The sequence below is a fragment of the Protobothrops mucrosquamatus genome, unplaced genomic scaffold (assembly GCF_001527695.2).
Source record: "Protobothrops mucrosquamatus isolate PMUCROS unplaced genomic scaffold, P.Mucros_1.0 scaffold43, whole genome shotgun sequence".
In the NCBI taxonomy this organism is placed as follows: domain Eukaryota; kingdom Metazoa; phylum Chordata; class Lepidosauria; order Squamata; family Viperidae; genus Protobothrops; species Protobothrops mucrosquamatus.
This window is the reverse complement of record NW_015386425.1, coordinates 2,190,212-2,210,985: the sequence shown is the minus strand read 5'-3', so window position 1 is coordinate 2,210,985 and position 20,774 is coordinate 2,190,212. Positions and strand designations below refer to the sequence as shown.

Genomic DNA, 20,774 nt, shown 5'->3' with positions numbered 1-20,774 from the left:
TCTGCCTTACGTGCGATAACTTATAGATTGTTCAGTTATTGTTTTCCATTTGTAATATTCCCACATTTTCCCATTATTTGTATTTCAAAAATTCAGAGAAAAGGAAGAAATAAGCACACTATGGCTTTTCACATTATAACAGAAGCTGCCTGGAAGCACCACAAGTCTTCCAGGTTCTTCTTGGAGGCCTCTTCTGATTGGTTTTAAATGCTGAAGCTATGATTCATTCTCTTTAAATAACTTATGTGATTCAGAAGCACTGTCTGCTCTGAATATGACCACCTAGGAGGAAATTGTCCAAACTGAGTTGAGTTCAGAATACTTCTTTCTGAACAGAATTTCTTCTTTGAGATTCAAGGTTTTCCCAACTGCTGTGCAGAACCTATATTCCTAAATATCAGTGTGGGATACCCGGCATTGCTAAATCAACCACTGCAGAATACATAGTTTGAGGATATAATTGGCAAACACAATTCTGAGTAGCCTCTACATCTTCCTTCAAGTAATAAAAGCTGTCTTTAAAATTAATTTTTTAACCAGGAATACAAATCTCTGCTAGTTACCTAAATAGGTAAACATTCTATCATTTCCCTTTTCAAATCACCCTGTGATTCAACCTGCATATAATAAGATAATACTGAGCTAGTTACTATACAGGTTCCTGATTTTATGAGGAAAAATTGTCTGGATGTAGGTGCAAAATTTGTGTGCTCAGGATTCTATTTAGCCCTCAAGTGGAGCTCTCCCCATACTCAAATTACCTCAAAAGGTTTCACTTTACTATATTGGAATGTAAAGGATTACATACTCCTATAATAATCCTACTAACTACATTTAATTAATTTTAAATGTATACAGGTAATCCTTGACGTATGACCACAATTGAGTCTGTAATTTTGGTCCTAAGTAACTATGGTCATCAATGACCTGACACAAATTTACAACTGTTCTTGGAGTCATTAAGCAAATCACATGGTTATTTGGTGATCCATGTAGTCATTAAGCAAATCTAGCATATCCAATGGGTGTTTTTATTGGGAAACAGCAAAAAAAAAGAGTCATAAATTGGGATGTGATTGCAAGACCCTGCAATTAGTTATAAATGCAAGACAGTTGCCAGGTGTCTGAAATGCGACCACGTTAAGTGTGTATGTTTGTTTGTGTACAGGAGTTATAACTTCAAGGACAAGTCATAATTAGTTGTTTTTGAAGTCTGTGGTAATTTTAAACGGTTGTTATACAACAGCTCGTTAATCTAGGACTACCTGTAACTCATTCTTTGAATTTTGGCTCCATAGCTTGGCATTTAAAACCCAAGTGTGGGTTTTAGCCTCAAAATGTTTGCACAGTTCTGCTCTTGAGAAACATAAAAAGTAAGAGATTATTCTCTTACTTAAAAATCATTTTTGACTTATAAGTGAGAAGAATGTTGTTAGCATATTACCTGGTTCACATTTGGTGCAGCATCGGCCAGAATATTCATAATGTTGCTCACTGCTACAGGAAGGCCTGACTTGTAAGTACAACTGAAGGACAGAACAGAACAGTAATAATACCTTAGTTAAATTGCTTTTAGTTTAATACATCTTTCAAGGATACCCAACTTTTATTTCTGATTGTGTTTAAACTATACATTTGTATCATTACAATTGGTACTCTTCAGGTATGTTGTACAATGACTTCCACCATATCCCAACCAAGAGAATAGATATTATAAATCAACATTTCAGAACAGCATAAATTTAGAAACAGCAGTATAGGTAGTCCTTATTTAGCAACTGCCTTGTACAGCAACTGTTTGTAGTTAAATGATGTTGAAAACATTTGCAACCAATGGCCATATTTATGATCTTCACATCTCTCTCTGTCATATATTTGCCATTACAGTCAGTTGTGATTGACCATTGTTTTTCACCCAACCCCACACAGAGATTGGCTAATAAAGCTATTTTTTTTCCTGAGTTACTTTTCTTAGGAGCACAGTGTTTCCCTAAAAAGTCCTCACAACAAGTTAGCAAGCTTAGCAATGTGATCATAATTAGTTGATTAGAACTCTTCAGCCACTTGTAGCTGCTGCTTGAAATTGACCAGCCCCTAAACAGTTTCACACTAAAGATTTTTGTTCACCTTCTAAGTCAAGTGCACTAGGGTGAAGAGCTGGTGCTAGTGCATTCCTTTCAATGTGTATTCTCCAATGTGTGTCTTCTTACTCTGTTGTAACCCCTCCCTCTCCTCTGAATGTAAATACAAATATCAATTACCTTGCTAATTATCCCAGCATTGGGAAAAGGATCCTAAAGCAAGGGTGTCAAACTGCCAGCCCATGGGCCGGTTTCATCATACCGAAGCCGTGCCCACCCCATTGCCAGCAATGCAAAAAGAGTCGCGAGTGATGTGGCGAGTTTGACACCCGTGTTCTAAAGGGTGGGGAGTGGAGCTCGGGAAACTTTCCTGCCATTTAGGCTTACCCAACAATTTGGGATTGTATTCTTTTAAAAGAAAAGCTGAGGTAAAATTGTAAGCACACTTGTAGTCCTGTGATTTTTCACTTAGCAACCAAGTTGTTAGTTCCAATTTTGGTCGCTAAACAAGGACTACCTTTATATTAATATATATTAAACTAATGATTTGTAACTACTTTTGGACATATTTTTTGTCTTTATATTTAGATTTACCATATCTGGATGGCTAAAATCCAGATAAATACTTGTTGGCAGCAAAGAGAAACAATAAACTGTAAGGACCTGCCTCAATTAGATCTCCCAAGAAAGCAGAACTCTTGAAACAGGCATTGTTTCAAAAGGAACTTTTATTGAGAGTTAATGATAGCAGGAGAGCAAAGCAAAGTTGAAGAATTCACGCGCAAAAGGTTACATCACAATGCCCGTTTAGAACTCCTCCCCCCAGTGTCCAACCATTCCGGTTGAAATCCAGCCAATCCATAGATGCCAGGTTGTTTTGAGAACCTGGTGATTTAGTGCCCATCTCAAGGTCTCTCTTGGTTTCGTTTCCCAATGGTTCCAGGCTCCGTTGTCTGGAGAAAAGGCAGATGTGTTCAGGTCACATTCCTTTCTCATGAAGGGAGGACGTTTCAAACAGGACAGAGCAGAAGAAGACAAATACATTCCCCATTTATAGGTTATCCAAATTTTTGCAGCTGGATATATCTCCTCTTTGGCTTCTATTCCTTTTGGGCTGCTATTTTAGATAGTTCCATTCAAGGTGTTAATATTAAGGCAATCTGCTTGTATTAAGAAAGGCAATATAACTGCATAGTGAATATGGAAAAGTTAAACTAAGAGCCATGGACATGTAAAAAATGGGCAGAAAAAGAGGCAAGTGAGAAAACACACATCACAATGTTGTGCCACAACCTAACAATAGCAGCCCAAGATTGATTAAAGACTTTAAAAACTTAAAGGGTTTTTAAAAAGTAGCATTTTATGGAATATTTAAACATACTTGTTTTATCTTTGTACATCTTTAGTCAATTCCATTTTGAAATACTACACAAAAACTTGAATTACCACTTTCCTGGACCTATGTCATAATGATTCTATTACAGGCATCTATCTTTTGATCCAAATTATGTTCACATTGGGGGGAAAATATAAAAAAGCTTCTTCTGACTTTTTTTTTTTTTTTGAAAATTGAGTAACTTCCAACATATACAATTTTTTAAAAATATAAATGGTTTATATGCTTCATAGAGTTTCATTTCATCAGAAGATAATTAATGCAAGTGAGATGGGGAAATTCCCAATTCTCAGAAGTCATAATCTACTGCCTTCTAACCATGATAATGAACTATATACTTTTGTGATACTTTGCAGTAATTGTTTGGAACTATTTGAACAACTTACTCAAATAGTCATGCCATCAATATACTTGGACTTGGTTAATCTATACCTATATTATATTATATATATATAAATAAAAATGTAAATGTTCGTTTGTTCAAAATCTTAAATCTCCGAAAGTTCTTCACCGATTGCTTTGAAATTTTGACACAACGTTGCATTCGAATACGCGCGTGTTTTTATATACCGACTATTATATAGATGTCACACCTGTGACAGGTAAAAACATTTAACCTGTCTGAGCCACAGCAACGCATGGCTGGGTACAGCTAGTAACTAATAAACAAATTTGATCAAATAAGGTAACCCCTTAGCAAAATTTGTAACATTATAAAATTGATCTAACTTTACTGGAGCCTTGGCAGGCAATCATTTATGTAAACTCTTTAGCCAGGAAAGGAGACAGGTACACAACCGAAACCCTCTGCAGTTTTCTATTACCTCACCATAAACATGTATGAAAAAGCCTCCTCAATCTCAGGAGGGTCTCGCAAAAATATAATTCTGGATCTCAATTCTAGGAACCTAACTGAAGTTAGTGTACTCATTCCTAACCCTCCTCCCTATGTACCTCAATGCTCCATTACTGGAGATTGTCCAGCAAAAGCTGGACGGTCAATTGCCTGAGATAGTATGAAAATCCCTCCCTGGGCCTTATGATTTTGAAAGTAGAATTGGAGCATAGTGAACTGTGATTCTAGTCAGAGAATAGGAGTTGGAGGAAACAAGATTTTATTTCATTGACATTTTTTTACAAGCCAGAATGATATCAAAATGTCCATAGATGGACAATAAACAAATGATGAAATGATATAACCAAGCCATGATATCACACTGTACAGCTGGTCCTCAATTTACAACCAGTCATTTAGTTACCATTTGAAGTTACAATGGCATTGAAAAAAAGTGACTTATGACTATTTTTCACACTTAAGACCAGAGGTAGTCAACCTTGGCTCTTTTATGACTCGTGGACTTCAATTCCCAGAATTCCTGAGCCAGCTTAGTGGGCTCAGGAATTCTGGGAGTTGAAGTCCACGAGTCATAAAAGAGCCAAGGTTGCCTACCCCTGCTTAAGACTGTTGCAGCATCCCCATGGTTGTGTGATCAAAATTCAAATGCTTGGCAACTGCTTGGCAACTGCAAATGACGGTTGCCGTATCCCTGGGTCACGTGATCACCTTCTGACAAGCAAAGTCAATGGGGAAGCCAGATGCCCTGAGCAACCATGTTACTAACTTAGCAACTGCAGTGATTCACTTCACAACTGTGGCAAGAAAGGTCATGAAATGGTGTAAAACTCACTTAGCAACTGTCTGGCTTAGCAACAGAAATGTTGGGCTCAATTGTGCCCGTAAGTTGAAGACTATCTGTAACTATATAATTTCTACAACAGTTAGCTACACAAAGGAGTTATTATTAAGAAAAGTAGACAAAGGATTCAAAGCAATTGATATATTTTATTCTGATGATGTTACCTAGTTCGGTAATGAAATGTCTGCAAGAAAACTACCAAGCTCAGAGAGTATTAAGGATTCCATATTTTATTATTTACAATTAAACTCAGCTCAATTTCTAAAGAACAAATGGCAGAAAAGAGGCATTTTTCTGATTTGTGTCTCTTTCTGGTGCTGTCCATCACTACAACTATCACAATCTCTTGCATGGTGTACATTTGAGTAATTTAAATATACCATAGGTCCTATTCAATGTAAAGTAACTTTGTATGAGTAACCATAACAATATCACAGCACCTTTTAAGTCACCTAAATAAATGTTCTGGTTTTATTCACATCATCCTAACACATGAAATGGCTTGTGTGGTTTTGGCATAGGTTAGTCATTGTGGTTTATTTAATAATCTTGACAATTATGGACAGGTGGAACGTTGAATGACTAGGAAATTGAGCTTCAGCCTACTCCAAACCGCTCTAAGGAATGGAAATATAATATAAAAATGTCATTGTATAGGACTCTTGTTAATAAAATGTTCAAACTCTCAATTTAAATAACACCGATTTTTTTAAAAAAAAAATAATTTCAATGCAACAATTCAGTAGAAAGGGGGCTAGAAAGCATATGCTGTCATGGATATTCGATCCAACATAAATCTATTAAAGTTATTATCAATAGGACAAAGACTGTGACCCTTTTACCATGTGGTGGCATATCATGCTGAGCCTTGTTATTCTGGATATCCCAACTGATATACCACCGTTAATATTAATTAATTAAGCACATGCCACCTATCTTATATGCAATAATCCTAGGGGAAATTTTACAACGAAGTCAGTAAAATAGCAAATAAAACAATTATATCTCCTGTAAAAAGGTGCATCATATCCAGACAAATGGGTAGGAAGCTGTCACAAAAAGCTGGGGCAGCCACAGAGAAAATTTCATGTCTCCAAATTCACAAAAGATAATGTTAAAAGAAAGGACCTGGAGCATGCCTACCCTATCCACCTAAGGGATCGCCAGGTACCCTTAGGGCAGGGATAGGCAACCTTGGCTCTTTTATGACTCGTGGACTTCATGCTGGCTCAGGAAGTCTGGGAGTTGAAGTCCACGAGTCATAAAAGAGCCAAGGTTGCCTACCCTTGCCTTAGGGAGAGGAAATCCTGCACTATGCAAACTTTGCTACTCAAGAAATGGATACTTACAAAGTTCACATTCATAAAATGTGATTTGAAAAAAAAAATCATGCTATGTTCAGTCTGAAAGTTCCTCTTTATCCAAGGGATTTAACAATGACTTAGAGATAAACAGGGGCAAAGTCCTCTACTTTAAGGAACAATATGCAAAACTTCAAAGAACCCAGAGTCAAATTGTAAAAAGTAGCAGGAAACCTAAGCATACTCAAACCAGTTCCTTTTTCTTTTCTTTTCTTTTTTTTTTAGTATTGTAATAACTCATAAACCTATTCTCCAAACTTTGTAACAAAAGGAAGTCTTGTTGCTACATGTTTTAAACCACCCTCTACCTCTGAAAAGGAATATTTTGTATAACAAATTCATTTACTTCCTTGACAGACAGTCCACAGTAAAGCGATAAAAGACTGTTTACTTTCTACTATGTTGTACAACCAGACCAAAAAGAAAAATAAAAGAAAACACCTGTCCCTTACTTATCTTGATGAGTTTATTGCTGGACTTTTAATGTTTTATAGTATAAGACGGTACATAAGTACACTAATGCCTTGCAGTATAAGTATTTATACCCAGGATAAAGTCACATTTAATTCAGTGGGATTTATCTCCAGCTTAAGCATGCACAAAATTGCAGTTTTCACTTCTAAGCCAGATGTGGTTTTTTCCCCCTCCGAAGAAATGCTTCAGTTCAGCTATATTTAGTAGTGAGTATATTTAGTAATAAACAAATCAATGTTAGTGAAAATAATGTAATGGTTCTTCTGTATCAGACGGGCTACTAGAGTTCCCTCTATTTGTGCAGCCTGGCATCCCTTCTCCCTTCATACTAATTTACTTTACTATTTTACACACACACCACTTTTGGACATGCATCAAATAACAGGCCCCTGGTTCAAATGAATAAAAAACAACCAAAGGTAAAATGCATAAATTAATCAATTAGTATCAAAAAGAGGAAGAAATTTGATAAAATACATAAACGATGCATTGATTAATCATGCTAACAACTATTTATTTTATTGCCATAGAAGAAATTGCCCCAAAGAGTATACTCTTGTAAAGTGTTACTTTCAAATGGATTACACTCATGCGTCCACATGGGGTACACCTGTTTGCAAGATATTTTGGTCAGAATCCTGGCTAGCAGAGATCACTGTTAGAAAAATTCTAACTTTATACCAAATATTATAGGTAGTCCTCAACTTACAACCACAACTGAGCCCAACATTTCTGTTGTTAAGTGAGACATCTGTTAAGTGAGTTTCATCCCATTTTACAACCTTCCTTGCCTCAGTTGTTAAGTGAATCACTGCATTTGATAAGTTAGTAACCCGGTTGTTAAGTGAATTTGACTTGTCCATTGACTTTGCTTGTCAGAAGGTCGCAAAAGGTGATCACATGACCTTGGGACACAGCAACGGTCATAAATATGAACCAATTGCCAAGCATCTGAATTTTGATCACATGATCATGGGGATGCTGCAAAGGTCATAACTGTGAAAAATGGACAAAAGTAATTTTTTTCAGTGCCACTGTAACTTTGAACGGTCACTAAATGAACTGTTGTAAGTAGAGGACTACCTGTATTCTTCCCCCTCTGTCCGACACTGTCATAAAAATACATATCAAACTTAAAGGAGTCAGTACAATAGGAAATGACCGTACTAGCAGAATCCAACCAACTACTTTTAAAAGGATTTTTCAAAAATATTTTCAAAAATCATTAATCAATGTCACTTAAATTGTGTATCCACAGGCCACTATACTTACTTTTCGTTCATTTGATTGTGAGTAAGGCACATTACTGATAGAGGATAGAGTTGCACTATTCTTTTTCGAAGGGAAATAAAACCTGAGAAAGCAATTTAGGGAGTTTCCATGGGTCTTTTGATGGACCGATGTGAGCCAATAATTTTGTAGATTATTTTTTTATAATACTAAGATCATTTTAAAGGTTGTTTGTTTAAACTCCACCTGTTCTGTGAAAGTAACCGTATTAGTCTGAAGTTAGCAAGACACAACCTGCTGTGAGAAGCTGCAATAAGTACCAGATGGAGTTTAAAAACCTGGCACCTTTAAAGCATACAAATAATTAGCTGTCGAGCTAGATGGATCAGTGTTTTCAGTTTTGTCATTAGACAGTAAAGACCCACAAAGTTTGAGGGTTTTTTAAATAAAATTTTAGTGGAAGACTCTTAGTTTCTTAGTTACACTGGATATCAGATATTAACCAATGGATCCTAATAATCGGCCCAGGTAGCATGATTATAGAACGAAAACTATTTTTGTTATTCGTTGGTCTTCACAAAATATTTGTATAAATACAACATTTATTCAAAGAGCAGTACACTGTTGGGGAAATATAATCGTCTTCCTATCTATCTGAATGAGAATGGTAGCCATAGCTGAATATTATTACTTTTTATATTACAGGTGACATTGCTCAAACTCTGACATGCTGCTACGATGCCACCACGCTCCAATTGCGAAGTCGGATCTTGAACTCAAATGGATGAGCAGAATGACAGTTTTTACCGCTCCTCCACCATCAATAACTTTTTAATCTTTTTCATTCTTAGCGTGTTTATATCCAAAAGGGAAGTGAAATTTGGGGGGGTTAATCTTTGGGAGATAATTTTAGTTTTGACAGATAGGAGATTCCATTTTCAAACCAGAGGACTTTCTTTCTGTTCACTGGAATTACAGCTCTCCCATTTATTTATTTATTTTTAAAAAGGCAATAATTGCTGGGAACGGAACAACAGCTATTTATTCCACATAATATCTGGATCCAGTACCATGCTCCATTAAAGAATTGATGAGACATGCACAACAACCATATATACTTGCATATAAGCCAAACCTTGAATTTTTAACCCAAATACTATGAAAAATGTAATACCAGCAGATAAGCTGACCCTCAACATTTTTGTATGTTTTTTCATAATTTCACAACAAATTTCCTGTCCACAGATAAGCCAAACCCTGTTATGGGGGGCATTCTTGGCTTATCTGCACATACAGGTGGTCCAGTTCATTTAGTGACCATCTGAAGTTACAACGGCACTGAAAAAAGTGAATTGTTTTCACACTGATGACTGTTGCAGCATCTCCATGGTCACATGATCAAAATTCAGATGCTTGGCAACTGGCTCAGATTTATGACAGTTGCAGTGTCTCGGGGTCATGTGATCACCTTTTGCGGCCTTTTGACAAGCAAAGATAATGGGTAAGCCAGATTCATTTAACAACTTTGTTATTAACTTAACAATTGCAGTGATTCACTTAACAACTTTGGCAAGAAAGATAGTAAAATGGGGCAAAATAAGATAAGATAAGATAAGATAAGATAACCTTTATTGTCATTTTTTATACTGTGGGCTCAATGGCACACATCAAAAATGAAATTTAGTTGCCCGCTCTCAAAGTGAAACACATACATGACACACACCTAAACATACTATGAACAAGCAAATAAATATTAAATATTGTCCATCTTGAATATATAATGGAAGGAGGAAGCTTGAGAGTTCACAAGGTTAATGCTGTATGGAATGAAACTCTGGCTGAATCTGGATGTTCTGCTACGGATACCACGAAGCCTCCTCCCAGAAGGTAACAAGGAAAACAGGTCGTGAAGAGGATGTGTAAATTCACTTAACAAATGTCTTTTGTGCTTCACTGTGATTGTAAGTCGAGGACTGCTTGTATATACAATACTTCTCAAAGACTACAAAAGAAAGGATTATGGTTAAATTTTTTTTTGTAAACAAAACTGCCAAGTTCAAGTCTGGATGACTACTACATGATAGCAAAGACCGCAGCTCCTTCCTACCATCTGGTTGCTACTTGGATTGTGGCAGCTTAGATGTAGTATCTTTCTAATTGCTTATTGCATCACTAAAGAACCTTTCTTCAGTCCTGAGAATGGTTTTGTAGCCATTTTAGTTTTTCTTTAACTTAAAGTAGAAGAACAAATATTCTGTAGTCATGTCATTGTAGGGAGTTTAATTGAAATGCCCACTGCTAGCATGGTAATTTAATCAGTATTCTTCTTACAATATAATGGTAAAGCTGGGATCACAGATTAAAGAAAAGCCCACTTTTTTCCTTATGTTTCACATCACTGTAAAATTTACTTTCATATATCTTACATTTATGAGTTATATTCATTTAATAAGGCTAACAAAATGTAGCACTAGCAAGTAAGAATTGTCTATTAAGAAAAAGAACCTGAAATATAAAATATTAATTGTATTCACTGTCACTACTGTAATCAGTATTAACTGTAATTAACCACTTGCCTAATTTAAGTACCTAAGAGTAGAAGCTGTGTTCTGTTTATTTCATCCAAAATCCATATGCTCATGAATTCTTGAAAACTCTGGCTTAATCTAAATAAAAACATTTCATTTTCTGAGATATAACCTAAAAGAAACTCTGCCGTTCCACACATTCACTTCCAGGTCTGTAATTCAAAATAATTCCTAAACCATGAAGGAAATGGTTTTCATGATGTCAACTTTCCAATGAAGCTCTTAAACCACATCACAAATTTCCATCCCATAAAGCAAATATACAGTCAGGAAATGCAACAAGCTAAAGCAACATGAAAAAAAACCACACACACTACTTCTCTTTTTTTTAAAAAAAAATGAACGATGTGAAAACTTTAAAATGAGGGAATCAGTGCACTAGGAGATGACTTCATATAATATCCAATAAAGTTAAAGAAACTCATAATTAAATAATTTAAATAAAAGGTCAACGTAAAGGTTTCCCCTGTTCAGTCATGTCCAACTCTAGCGGGCTGGTGCTCAGCTCCATTTCTTAGCCAAGGTAACTAACATTGTCCAAGGACATTTCCATGGTCATGTAACCAGCAAGATGATACACCGAGGTGCACAGAACGCTGTTATCTTCCCGTTGAAGTGGTACCTATTTACCTACTCGCATTTGCATGCTTTCAAACTGCTAGCTGGGCAGGAGCTGGGGCAAGAATGGGAACTCACCCCGTTGTGCAGTGCTCAGGTCTTGAACCCGGGCTGTCAGCTTTTCAGCTGACAAGTTCAGTGTCTTTAACTGCTGGCCACTGCGCCCCCTTAAATCATCTAAATATCTGTAGTTAACTGAAAAGTTAAAAAAATTAGTACATTTCAAGTTCTATTTTTTTAAAAGAAAAATTAAGCACATGCTTCTGTCTTTAGTGGAATAAATCTATTTCAGCTACTATATAAATATACAGGATTAAATGCTATAGTGCTAACGAAACTGTTAGATTCATACATAGCACAAAAACTCTCATTTCTTTTAAACCCAGGTTGGTAAATAGTGATCATGATTCACATAAAAAATTAAGAATGTTTACAAGCTGAGCTCACGTATTTTGCTAAGCCAAATATAAAGACTGTATATAACTCAATGTGCCATGTGAATCCAGCTTTTGATTAAAGAACCAGCCTACTCATTGAACTGAGATTTGTTAATAAGTAAGCATGGATAGAATGTCTTAACGTCTAGCCAAAACCTCTATCCATGCTTACTTATTAACAAATCCTACTGCGGCTATAATTTATTTAATGGTATGTGGTGATTAGGGTGCTTCTTTCAGAACAGGTAGATCTCACTTGTACATGGGGCGTTAGTGGATGACAGGAAGTTGTAATATTTATTCTAAAATTATAGTTGACTGCTACAGTTCGTGTTACTTTGCAGTAATTCTAAGTTGCAAAAACAAAGATACTGATGATTTTAAAAGAATATTTCGTTAAAATTTTAGCAATACCATTGTTAATTTTTATGGTTAAATAAGCAGTTTGATATTTCTTTCAATTGTATGAGCCCATCAGATTGAAAGCCACTTTGATCTAGTGGTTAAAGCACCAAGCTAGAAACCAGAAAACTGAGATTTCTAATCCCACTTTAGGCACAAATCCTGGCAGGTGACTTTGGGCCATTTTTGGTTGTTATGAAAAAGGTGGACCCTGTTATGTATTAAGAACTAATATTAATGTGTTGTGAAACTAACGTACCTCCAACTGTTTTGGAGGGAAACTTCAAGAATTCAAGTTTGGGCGGGAGCGAGCTAACGTTGGGATTGGCTGATGTCCTAGAGGCAGAAAGTATAAATTGCAGGCATTTGCCGGTTTTTGACAGTTATGTTCTGATGTAATAAACACCATTATACCACGCGGGTCTGGTCGTTGCCTACAAAACCTACTACACAATAGACCCTATTCTTGTGGGAAAACAATAGGGGAAAGAGACTATCACATAGTTCAAGAATAATATTGCAATCAGAAAAATAATTTTAGAGACAAACTGATAAAAAAACCTTTTATTCCCATGGAACCATCCTGGTGGTTACAGCAATAGAGTACATTCACTTTGTATCTAAGATTCTGCTGGTTTCAAACCTAGCAGGAACTTTTGTTTTAATTACTGATTTTCTTTCTGAGCTTTTCAGTTCCATTATCTTTTTCCTAATAATATTTCTAGTCACTGAACTTTCACTGGACTGTTTGGGAGCTGAAGTGAAAATCTTCTATCTTTTATGCTTTAAGATTGTAAATATAAGTTTCATCTAATTCTGTGTGTACGCACAAACACACACGCACACACACGCACAAAATGTCACATATGAAAGTATGCATGTCCATGAAAATCCATACAGAAGAAAGAAAATGATCAGCAATTACTTTTTTCAGCACAAAAATGTGGAGAGGCCCACCAGAAGGGTAACTGTCCATTGGCAGATTGTGATACCCTGCAGTCCAGACTATTTGCAAGTGTTACCAAGATATCTTAGTCTGGACAGGATTTTCTTAAACTGGTTTAGAGTCAAGCCAGCATGAACACAAGCCAGAAGCAAGTTCAACCATAAGTGCGGTTAGACCCGCCATTAGGTCACTCTGATTGCCATAGAGTTGACTGGGGCTACCAACCTAGGAAAGATGCACCTATGTGTGACACATGGATAATTACTTTTTTAACATCTATATGAAGCTAAATGCCAGCATGGAATTAGGTATCATTAGGCTGAACGAGAAATGTGGTGGAGATTCTGCCCAGTGCTCTAAGGGCATGGACTCAATCCTAGCAAGAAAGAGTAAGCTTTGGGTGAAGAAGCTCTCCAATTCCAGGTATTTATTGTCCTTGGCCTTTAACAGAGCTGGTTTGTAATCTGGGGACCTCTGGAACTTGCATATTAGCTTGAAGAGCAAGTAACAGCCATAGCTAGGAGGTCTTTTACATTGTGTACATTGTTTCTGCCTTTTCTGGATCAAGAAACTTTGTAAATAGTCACTCATGCCTTAGTCACTTCACAGCTGGATTATACAATTGCACTCAACTGTTTTCGAAAACCACCAAGAAATTTCAAGTGGTTCCAGGTATGAGAGCCACATGGTTTGCACATTTAACATCTCTGCATTGGTACTGGTTTACTTCTAGGTGCAATTCAAGCTGCTGGCTACCAACTTTAAAGACCTTCATGTTTCAGAGTCATCAGGATATCTGTGGGACCACCTTCTCTGTGTGGCATTTGCCGTCATTTTAGATCTGGAAGAATAGATTTCCTGTTGATTCTGACTCTTTGGAAATGCCATCTGCAAGGATCCCATAGTTAAGTCTCAAGAGTTACTGCACCAATTCTCAGGAACACATTCACCCAATATCAGACATGCCCCAATCCTGTTAACTTTCTGTAATTCAACAAATACCTGGTTGTTTCAGGAGGACTTCAGGATTTGAAGAGATGTTTTCCTTTTTAGAAACTGAAGGGATATAAATTATGGCTGTTCATCAGTATTTGAGTACTCTATGTATTTGGGTATTCTATATTGTTACATCTTTATTGTTGTTGTTTAGTTTTTAACCCATTTTTTTTAAGCCGAAGATTACCCTGCTGGCTTTGTGCTTAAGGCGGGACTAGAACTCTCTATCTCTTGATTTCTAGCCTGGCACCCTAATCATTATGCCACTGGCTCACTATATTATTATGTGCAGGATGAAAAAACTATTTTAATTGCTCTCAACTAAACAAGCTTTCCGGTTTTAGAAAAATAGCTAATTATTAGCATATTGCTAATAGTAGTAGTAGCAAGAGGCTTTGCAGTTCTGTTATGTTATACATTTGTTACATCATTAAAACTGTGTTGACAAAAGGGGTCTAGTCTACATTTAAAAAAATGCCAGTTCAAAGAAAAACATCATCCTTGCATAATTATAAACCACAATTATTATTCATACAAAAGATTTCTTCACATGCTTTGCTTTACTGGTACCTTCATTTTTGTACCATGATTTATTTTTAAAAAGTGACTTTGCTTACACCTTTTTGAATTAATGCATTTTTTTCTCCCTTCCCTTTTCCAAAGTGCAATTATAATACATGGAATGAAAAACATTATTGTTCTTCATGTGCCCTATAAAAAAAGAATGAGGAACTTGTTGTCAGGATGTGGTTGAATCCAAAGATTTAGTAAGACTCAGGGAGGAAGTAGTGACTTGAATTGCTGATAGCACATACAACTGTAATGATTAATAATACAAAGAAATTTTGGGAAGGCATACATTTTGATATCCTTATATATTCAACTTCAAACAAATAAAAGAAATAAATCTTGCTTCATGAACTCCCTTCTTAATTATCAGGAGATAACCCATTATGCAAAAATAAAATAAGCACAAAACGTACTAGGATTTGTGGAAAGGAAAGATGAGGGTTTCCAGTCATCCTCTCTTCTTATTCCAATGAAAAAAAGCATATTGTACTTCATATTTCATCCTTGGCCTTGAAATCAAAAGAGTACAATATGGAGGTGTTTATGAAGAGTTTTCTGCTTGTCATCTCTTGTCTCAGTTAATTATAAAGCCAAGATGACTGACACTGACTGGTTCAGGCCTTAATGTGTAAGAGAACATGTTATGGTCCTTAGTGACATACACATTATTTACTCTTTCTCACACAGATATTACAGCTGCTGTTGCATGTTTTTCACTATTTGGCACAGCCCAACTGCAACAATTACCTCTACAGTCCTGCACCTTGATTATATCATCACTAACTGTACTTTAATTATAAGACTCAATTAATACAGTACAGGGAATGAAATTTAAAAGTCACTATAAAGACCCATAGATTAATGTTGCTCTATTGTGGATTGTTCCATTTTATATTGCATATAAAATGGAGTATCAAATGGGGTATCAAAATTTTATCAAAAGAATGAACTCCATTGCAAAAGGTGCATTTTGATTGCACATTAATGAATTCAATCAACAGTTTCATAAATAATGTGGGATGTGTCAGCTTCTGCAGGTTTAAGTTTTAAATGTTAGTCTTCTCTTAATAATTACAGAATAATTGTATAATTTAGTAGTTCACTGAACTCTGAATCTGGAGAACACTTTCAAACTATTATTAATCACATTGCAAGTTAATGAATTACTTACTTTTATCAACTTTTTAATTGTTGTCCTTATTAGCTTTCACAATTCTTAATTTTTATTGTATCATTACTACATACACATACATATTCATGTATACAAATTGAATGCTTTATATCTGTATTTTATGCATATGGCAAGACTAAATATATCAATGATAAGGTAAAATGGAAAACAGACAATTATAGTACTGTATAATATGTACCAATGTATACAGAATAAAAATAATGTAATTATGGCTTTCTGTTCATATATGGATAAAATAAGATAAACAGGACTCATTTGAGATGATGGTTTTGGAAATAAGGGGGGGGGGAGCCAAAAGTGTAAAAATAATAGAGTGTGCAAAGATCCAGATTCAAAAGGCAAAATGTAACTCAGAATGTACCTGGTCATACATGTATTTAAAGTGGCTGTGTCTCTTCCTGGACCCATGAACATGCCCTCTGCTGGTGACACACAATTCCGAGAAAAAAATGTTTTGGGTTTACGATGTTCTCAATCAACACATTCACAGGTGCTCCAAATCATACTTTGTCTTTTGAATATATATAGGAAACAGTGTAATTACACAATAGTAATTGTAGTGAATTTTTAAGAGTCCCAAGATGAAATGTTACGATCTTGATATTCATTGAATTTGGTTTTCTTCTTGTAGACTTATCTTTACCTAACATTACTAAAACATCATTAAAGCACTGTCAATGTTAGCTAGGTTGGTAGGCAAATATCTCCAAGAAAAATGTCAACACTGCCATATTCTTGAGTCTTCAAAGCACTTCATACACATTATATGTCTTTCCAAAAGAATATAGAGTATATTGGTCCAGTATTGACTCTTGAGAGGATAAGAAATACTGCTGAGATATATTACAGATAGGTGGCTGCATGTGATGTATAGTTATCAGCTATATTAATAAGAGAGGTAAAGTTCAACACAATTACTTTCTGATTCACAGCACATTCTAAACTAGTACTACTATATACTGTTGTGAGCTGACTTATACTACACTTAAGAAGCACAAAAGTGTTTAATATTGTATATACTTGACCTTTACAGAAGAATAACATTGATTTCTTCTGAATTTCTTGCAGATTATCACACTTAATCCAGGGCTGCTCAAACTACTTCTTGAACATTTTAAAATAATAAAAATCACTTTTAAAAAATGATTGCGATGTAGCTGAGACTAATACAGTCAAACCTCAGTGGAAATGAAACAAGAGACTCACCCACATATATATAAAAAATCTTAATGTTCAAATACAGAGTTTAGTTTACAGGGTAGCTTCCCAAGGGAAGTGGTGAAAGCCACATCACCAGAGACTTTTCCAGCTGGAAATCTGTTCCTAAAGACTGATAGGAGTGAAAACCACTGCTGGGTGAACTATACAGTCTGTTCCCAATGAAGGTTTGAAAACACAAACATGAGTACAGTAAGTGGATAGCTGTGCTTTGTATGCATTCTAATACACTATTTTTCAGCATATGCAAGTTATATTCTGCAATACTGTAATCTTCTATTATAAAGCTTTACTGGGTGCACATATCCTGAGAAAGATGGCTAGGAATGGCTTGTTTTTCTTCTAATTTCAAAATTTACTGAAGTAAAAACACTAGCATGAGGTTTTAACATGAGAGTTGAAGGAAATTGGAAACCTTAAAAAGACTGATTCCTTTTTTTAAAATTCTCCGAAGCTTATTATGCTACTCTTTGCAGAATATATGTTTCTGCTGAAGAGGGCTTTTGATTTGCTGGAATAAATCTGTGCTTATTTGGTTCATTTCAGTTCAAATCCTTGGTTTTTTCCCCGTAATTGGTTTATACTATTTGTGCCTCCATGTGGGTTACAGCACATAGGGTCTATCTGAAGAAGGAGGCAATCCAGCCAGAATAAATTATTTCTCCCCCTCCCCCTCTCCCCACTTCTAATCCACTCCTCTATCTTTACAATAACTGGAAGAAAGGCCAATTTGAGCATTCAAATTAATTCCATTAAACTTAGTGACCTGGTTCTCATACTTTGCTGAGCTTCTTCTTCTTCTTCTTCTTGTGCCATATCCGTTATCAGACGTTGGCGATCATGTTGGCCATCCTGTTTTTATCAGCAGCCGCACAAAAAAGTGCTGCTGAGTTTTGTCCAAACTCTACAGTTTCTTAAATAATCCACAATCAATTGCTTTCATGTGCACAACATGCTTAACTATAAATGATGGATGGCAAACCATTATAGCAAGGTTTGCACAACACATGAGACTGAAATGAACAAGCCAAAATTATGGTTTAGCACAGTGTGTGCAACTATCCAGTAGAGTTTATTTCACAGAATATTTGTTTAGCATACCAGCAGTAATATCATACAATACGGAACTGATTGCCCAGATGTAGTTAGCTAAGACCAGTTGAAATCAATGGGAAAAGCTAGCAATTATTGCTTTAAGTCCCATTAATGACAGTAGGACTTAAATGCAATGAATTCTCCCACCTCTACTTTACCTATGGGGATCTATGCAAAAGCAAGACAGGAGTTCAGTGGGAGCATGGGACACTACATATCCTCTTCACGACCTGTTTTCTTTGTTACCTTCTGGGAGGACGCTCCGTGGTATCTGAAGCAGAACATCCAGATTCAGTCATAGTTTTGTTTCATACAGTATTAACCTTGTGAACTCTAAAGCTTCTTCCTTCCATTATGTATTCAAGATGGTTGAATATAGTATATAGCAGAGGTCCCCAAAATTTTTGGGCACCAGGGACCGGTTCCACGGAGAGAGGTTTTTCCGCGGACCAGAGGGTGCGTGGTTTTGTGTGCTGCCTGCATCCCGTGGACCAGTTGCTGGCATGCCGCAGCTCAGTACTGGTCCACTGGTATATAGTATGTTTAAATGTTGTGTTATGTATGTGTACACTTTGAGAGCAAGCAACTAAATTTCATTTTTAATGTGTGCCATTGTGCCCACAGTAAAAAATGACAATACAGGTCTGTCTGTCTGTCTGTCTGTCTGTCTGTCTGTCTGTCTATCTATCTATCTATCTATCTATCTATCTATCTATCTATCTATCTATCTATCTATCTATCTATCTATCTATTTATCTATTAAGCCCGCTGTTATTTGCACCATATACAGATACAGCCCACCCTTGCTAGGTTTCCCTCTGTCTGTCTGTCTGTCTGTCTGTCTGTCTGTCTGTCTGTCTGTCTGTCTGTCTGTCTGTCTATCTATCTATCTATCTATCTATCTATCTATCTATCTATCTATCTATCTATTAAGCCCGCTGTTATTTGCACCATATACAGATACAGCCCACCCTTGCCAGGTTTCTTTCTGTCTGTCTTTCTTTCTTTCTTTCTTTCTTTCTTTCTTTCTTTCTTTCTTTCTTTCTTTCTTTGTCTGTCTGTCTGTCTGTCTGTCTTTGTCTGTCTGTCTGTCTGTCTGTCTGTCTATTAAGCCCGCTGTTATTTGCACCATATACAGATACAGCCCACCCTTGCCAGGTTTCTTTCTTTCTTTCTTTCTTTCTTTCTTTCTTTCTTTCTTTCTTTCTTTCTTTCTTTCTTTCTTTCTTTCTGTCTGTCTGTCTGTCTGTCTGTCTGTCTTTGTCTGTCTGTCTGTCTGTCTGTCTGTCTATTAAGCCCGCTGTTATTTGCACCATATACAGATACAGCCCACCCTTGCCAGGTTTCTTTCTTTCTTTCTTTCTTTCTTTCTTTCTTTCTTTCTTTCTTTCTTTCTTTCTTTCTGTCTGTCTGTCTGTCTGTCTGTCTGTCTGTCTGTCTTTGTCTGTCTATCTAATCTATCTATTAAGCCCGCTGTTATTTGCACCATATACAGATACAGCCCACCCTTGCCAGGTTTCCCACAGCAATACCTTCGGTGCCAATGTAAAGCCCCCCCCCCCCAAGTCTGCTATATTACCTCAACGTGGCAGAGGCGGAGGGGGGGGGGTGTTCCTGAGAGAGAGAAAAATCTATATGATCGCTGGGAGTCTAAAACGACTCGACGGCACATAATCAATCTGAATCAATGTAAAGAAAGAACCGACCCACGCTCGCAATCCAAACGCGCGCTATTTCGAATGAAGACCTCGGGAAAGCGGACTGGTCTTCTCTGCGTTTGGTGAGCCGCGTGCACGAAGCTTTCGAAACGGACGGCCGCCAAAATACAACCAACCCAGTGGGAGCTCGACCGAGGAGGTGCTAGGAAGACCCCCCTCCACACACACACACACACACACACACACACCTCCGTTCGTCCTTACCTGCACGTCAGGCACCACACTGGCGAGAACAAGCACCAGCCAGCAGCTCCGCGGGCTTGCCATGTCGGTAGAATCGCCGAGGCTGAGCGGAAAGAAATTCCCCCCAAGCCCAGGCGCCCAACTACTTCTGCCCTGGCTCGAGCGCCAGCCCCGAGCGAAGAGACGGAGGCGGGAGGGAGAGCCCGCCTCCTCGGCTTCAGCGGCCCGTGCGGGTTTCCTGAGGGCTCCAGTGGCCGCGCTTGGCTGGAGGGCGAAGGCGGAGTTTTCCCTGTCAGGTGCCATATATATATATCTATGGTGCTTTGGGAAATAAGTCGTCCCCCTCTTCTTTGTGGCAGCCCCTCAAGTACTGGAATACCGCTATGATGTCAACCTTGCTACCTGGGTGGCATGAGGCGCACAGTATTCCTGCTCACGAGGTGAAGCAGTAAATAAATAAATAAATAAATAAATAAATAAATAAATAAATAAATAAATGAATGAATGAATGAATAAATGAATAAATAAATAAATGAATAAATAAATGAATGAATGAATAAATGAATAAATAA

At 36.8% G+C, this 20,774-nt stretch overlaps 1 protein-coding gene across 1 annotated transcript in view; it reads right to left on the bottom strand.

Annotated features, from left to right (window-relative positions):
- The window catches only part of TNFRSF11A (TNF receptor superfamily member 11a), a 42,790-nt gene extending 22,422 nt beyond the window's left edge, over positions 1 to 20,368 (bottom strand). Inside the window, exons 1-2 of the mRNA XM_015811511.1 lie at positions 20,224 to 20,368; positions 1,445 to 1,526 (exon numbers count right to left, since the gene is read on the bottom strand). Of these exons, the coding sequence (XP_015666997.1) occupies positions 1,445 to 1,526; positions 20,224 to 20,286 (145 nt within the window). The 5' untranslated portion in view covers positions 20,287 to 20,368. The remainder of the gene's footprint in view (positions 1 to 1,444; positions 1,527 to 20,223) is intronic.
- Between the last annotated feature and the right edge of the window lie 406 nt (positions 20,369 to 20,774).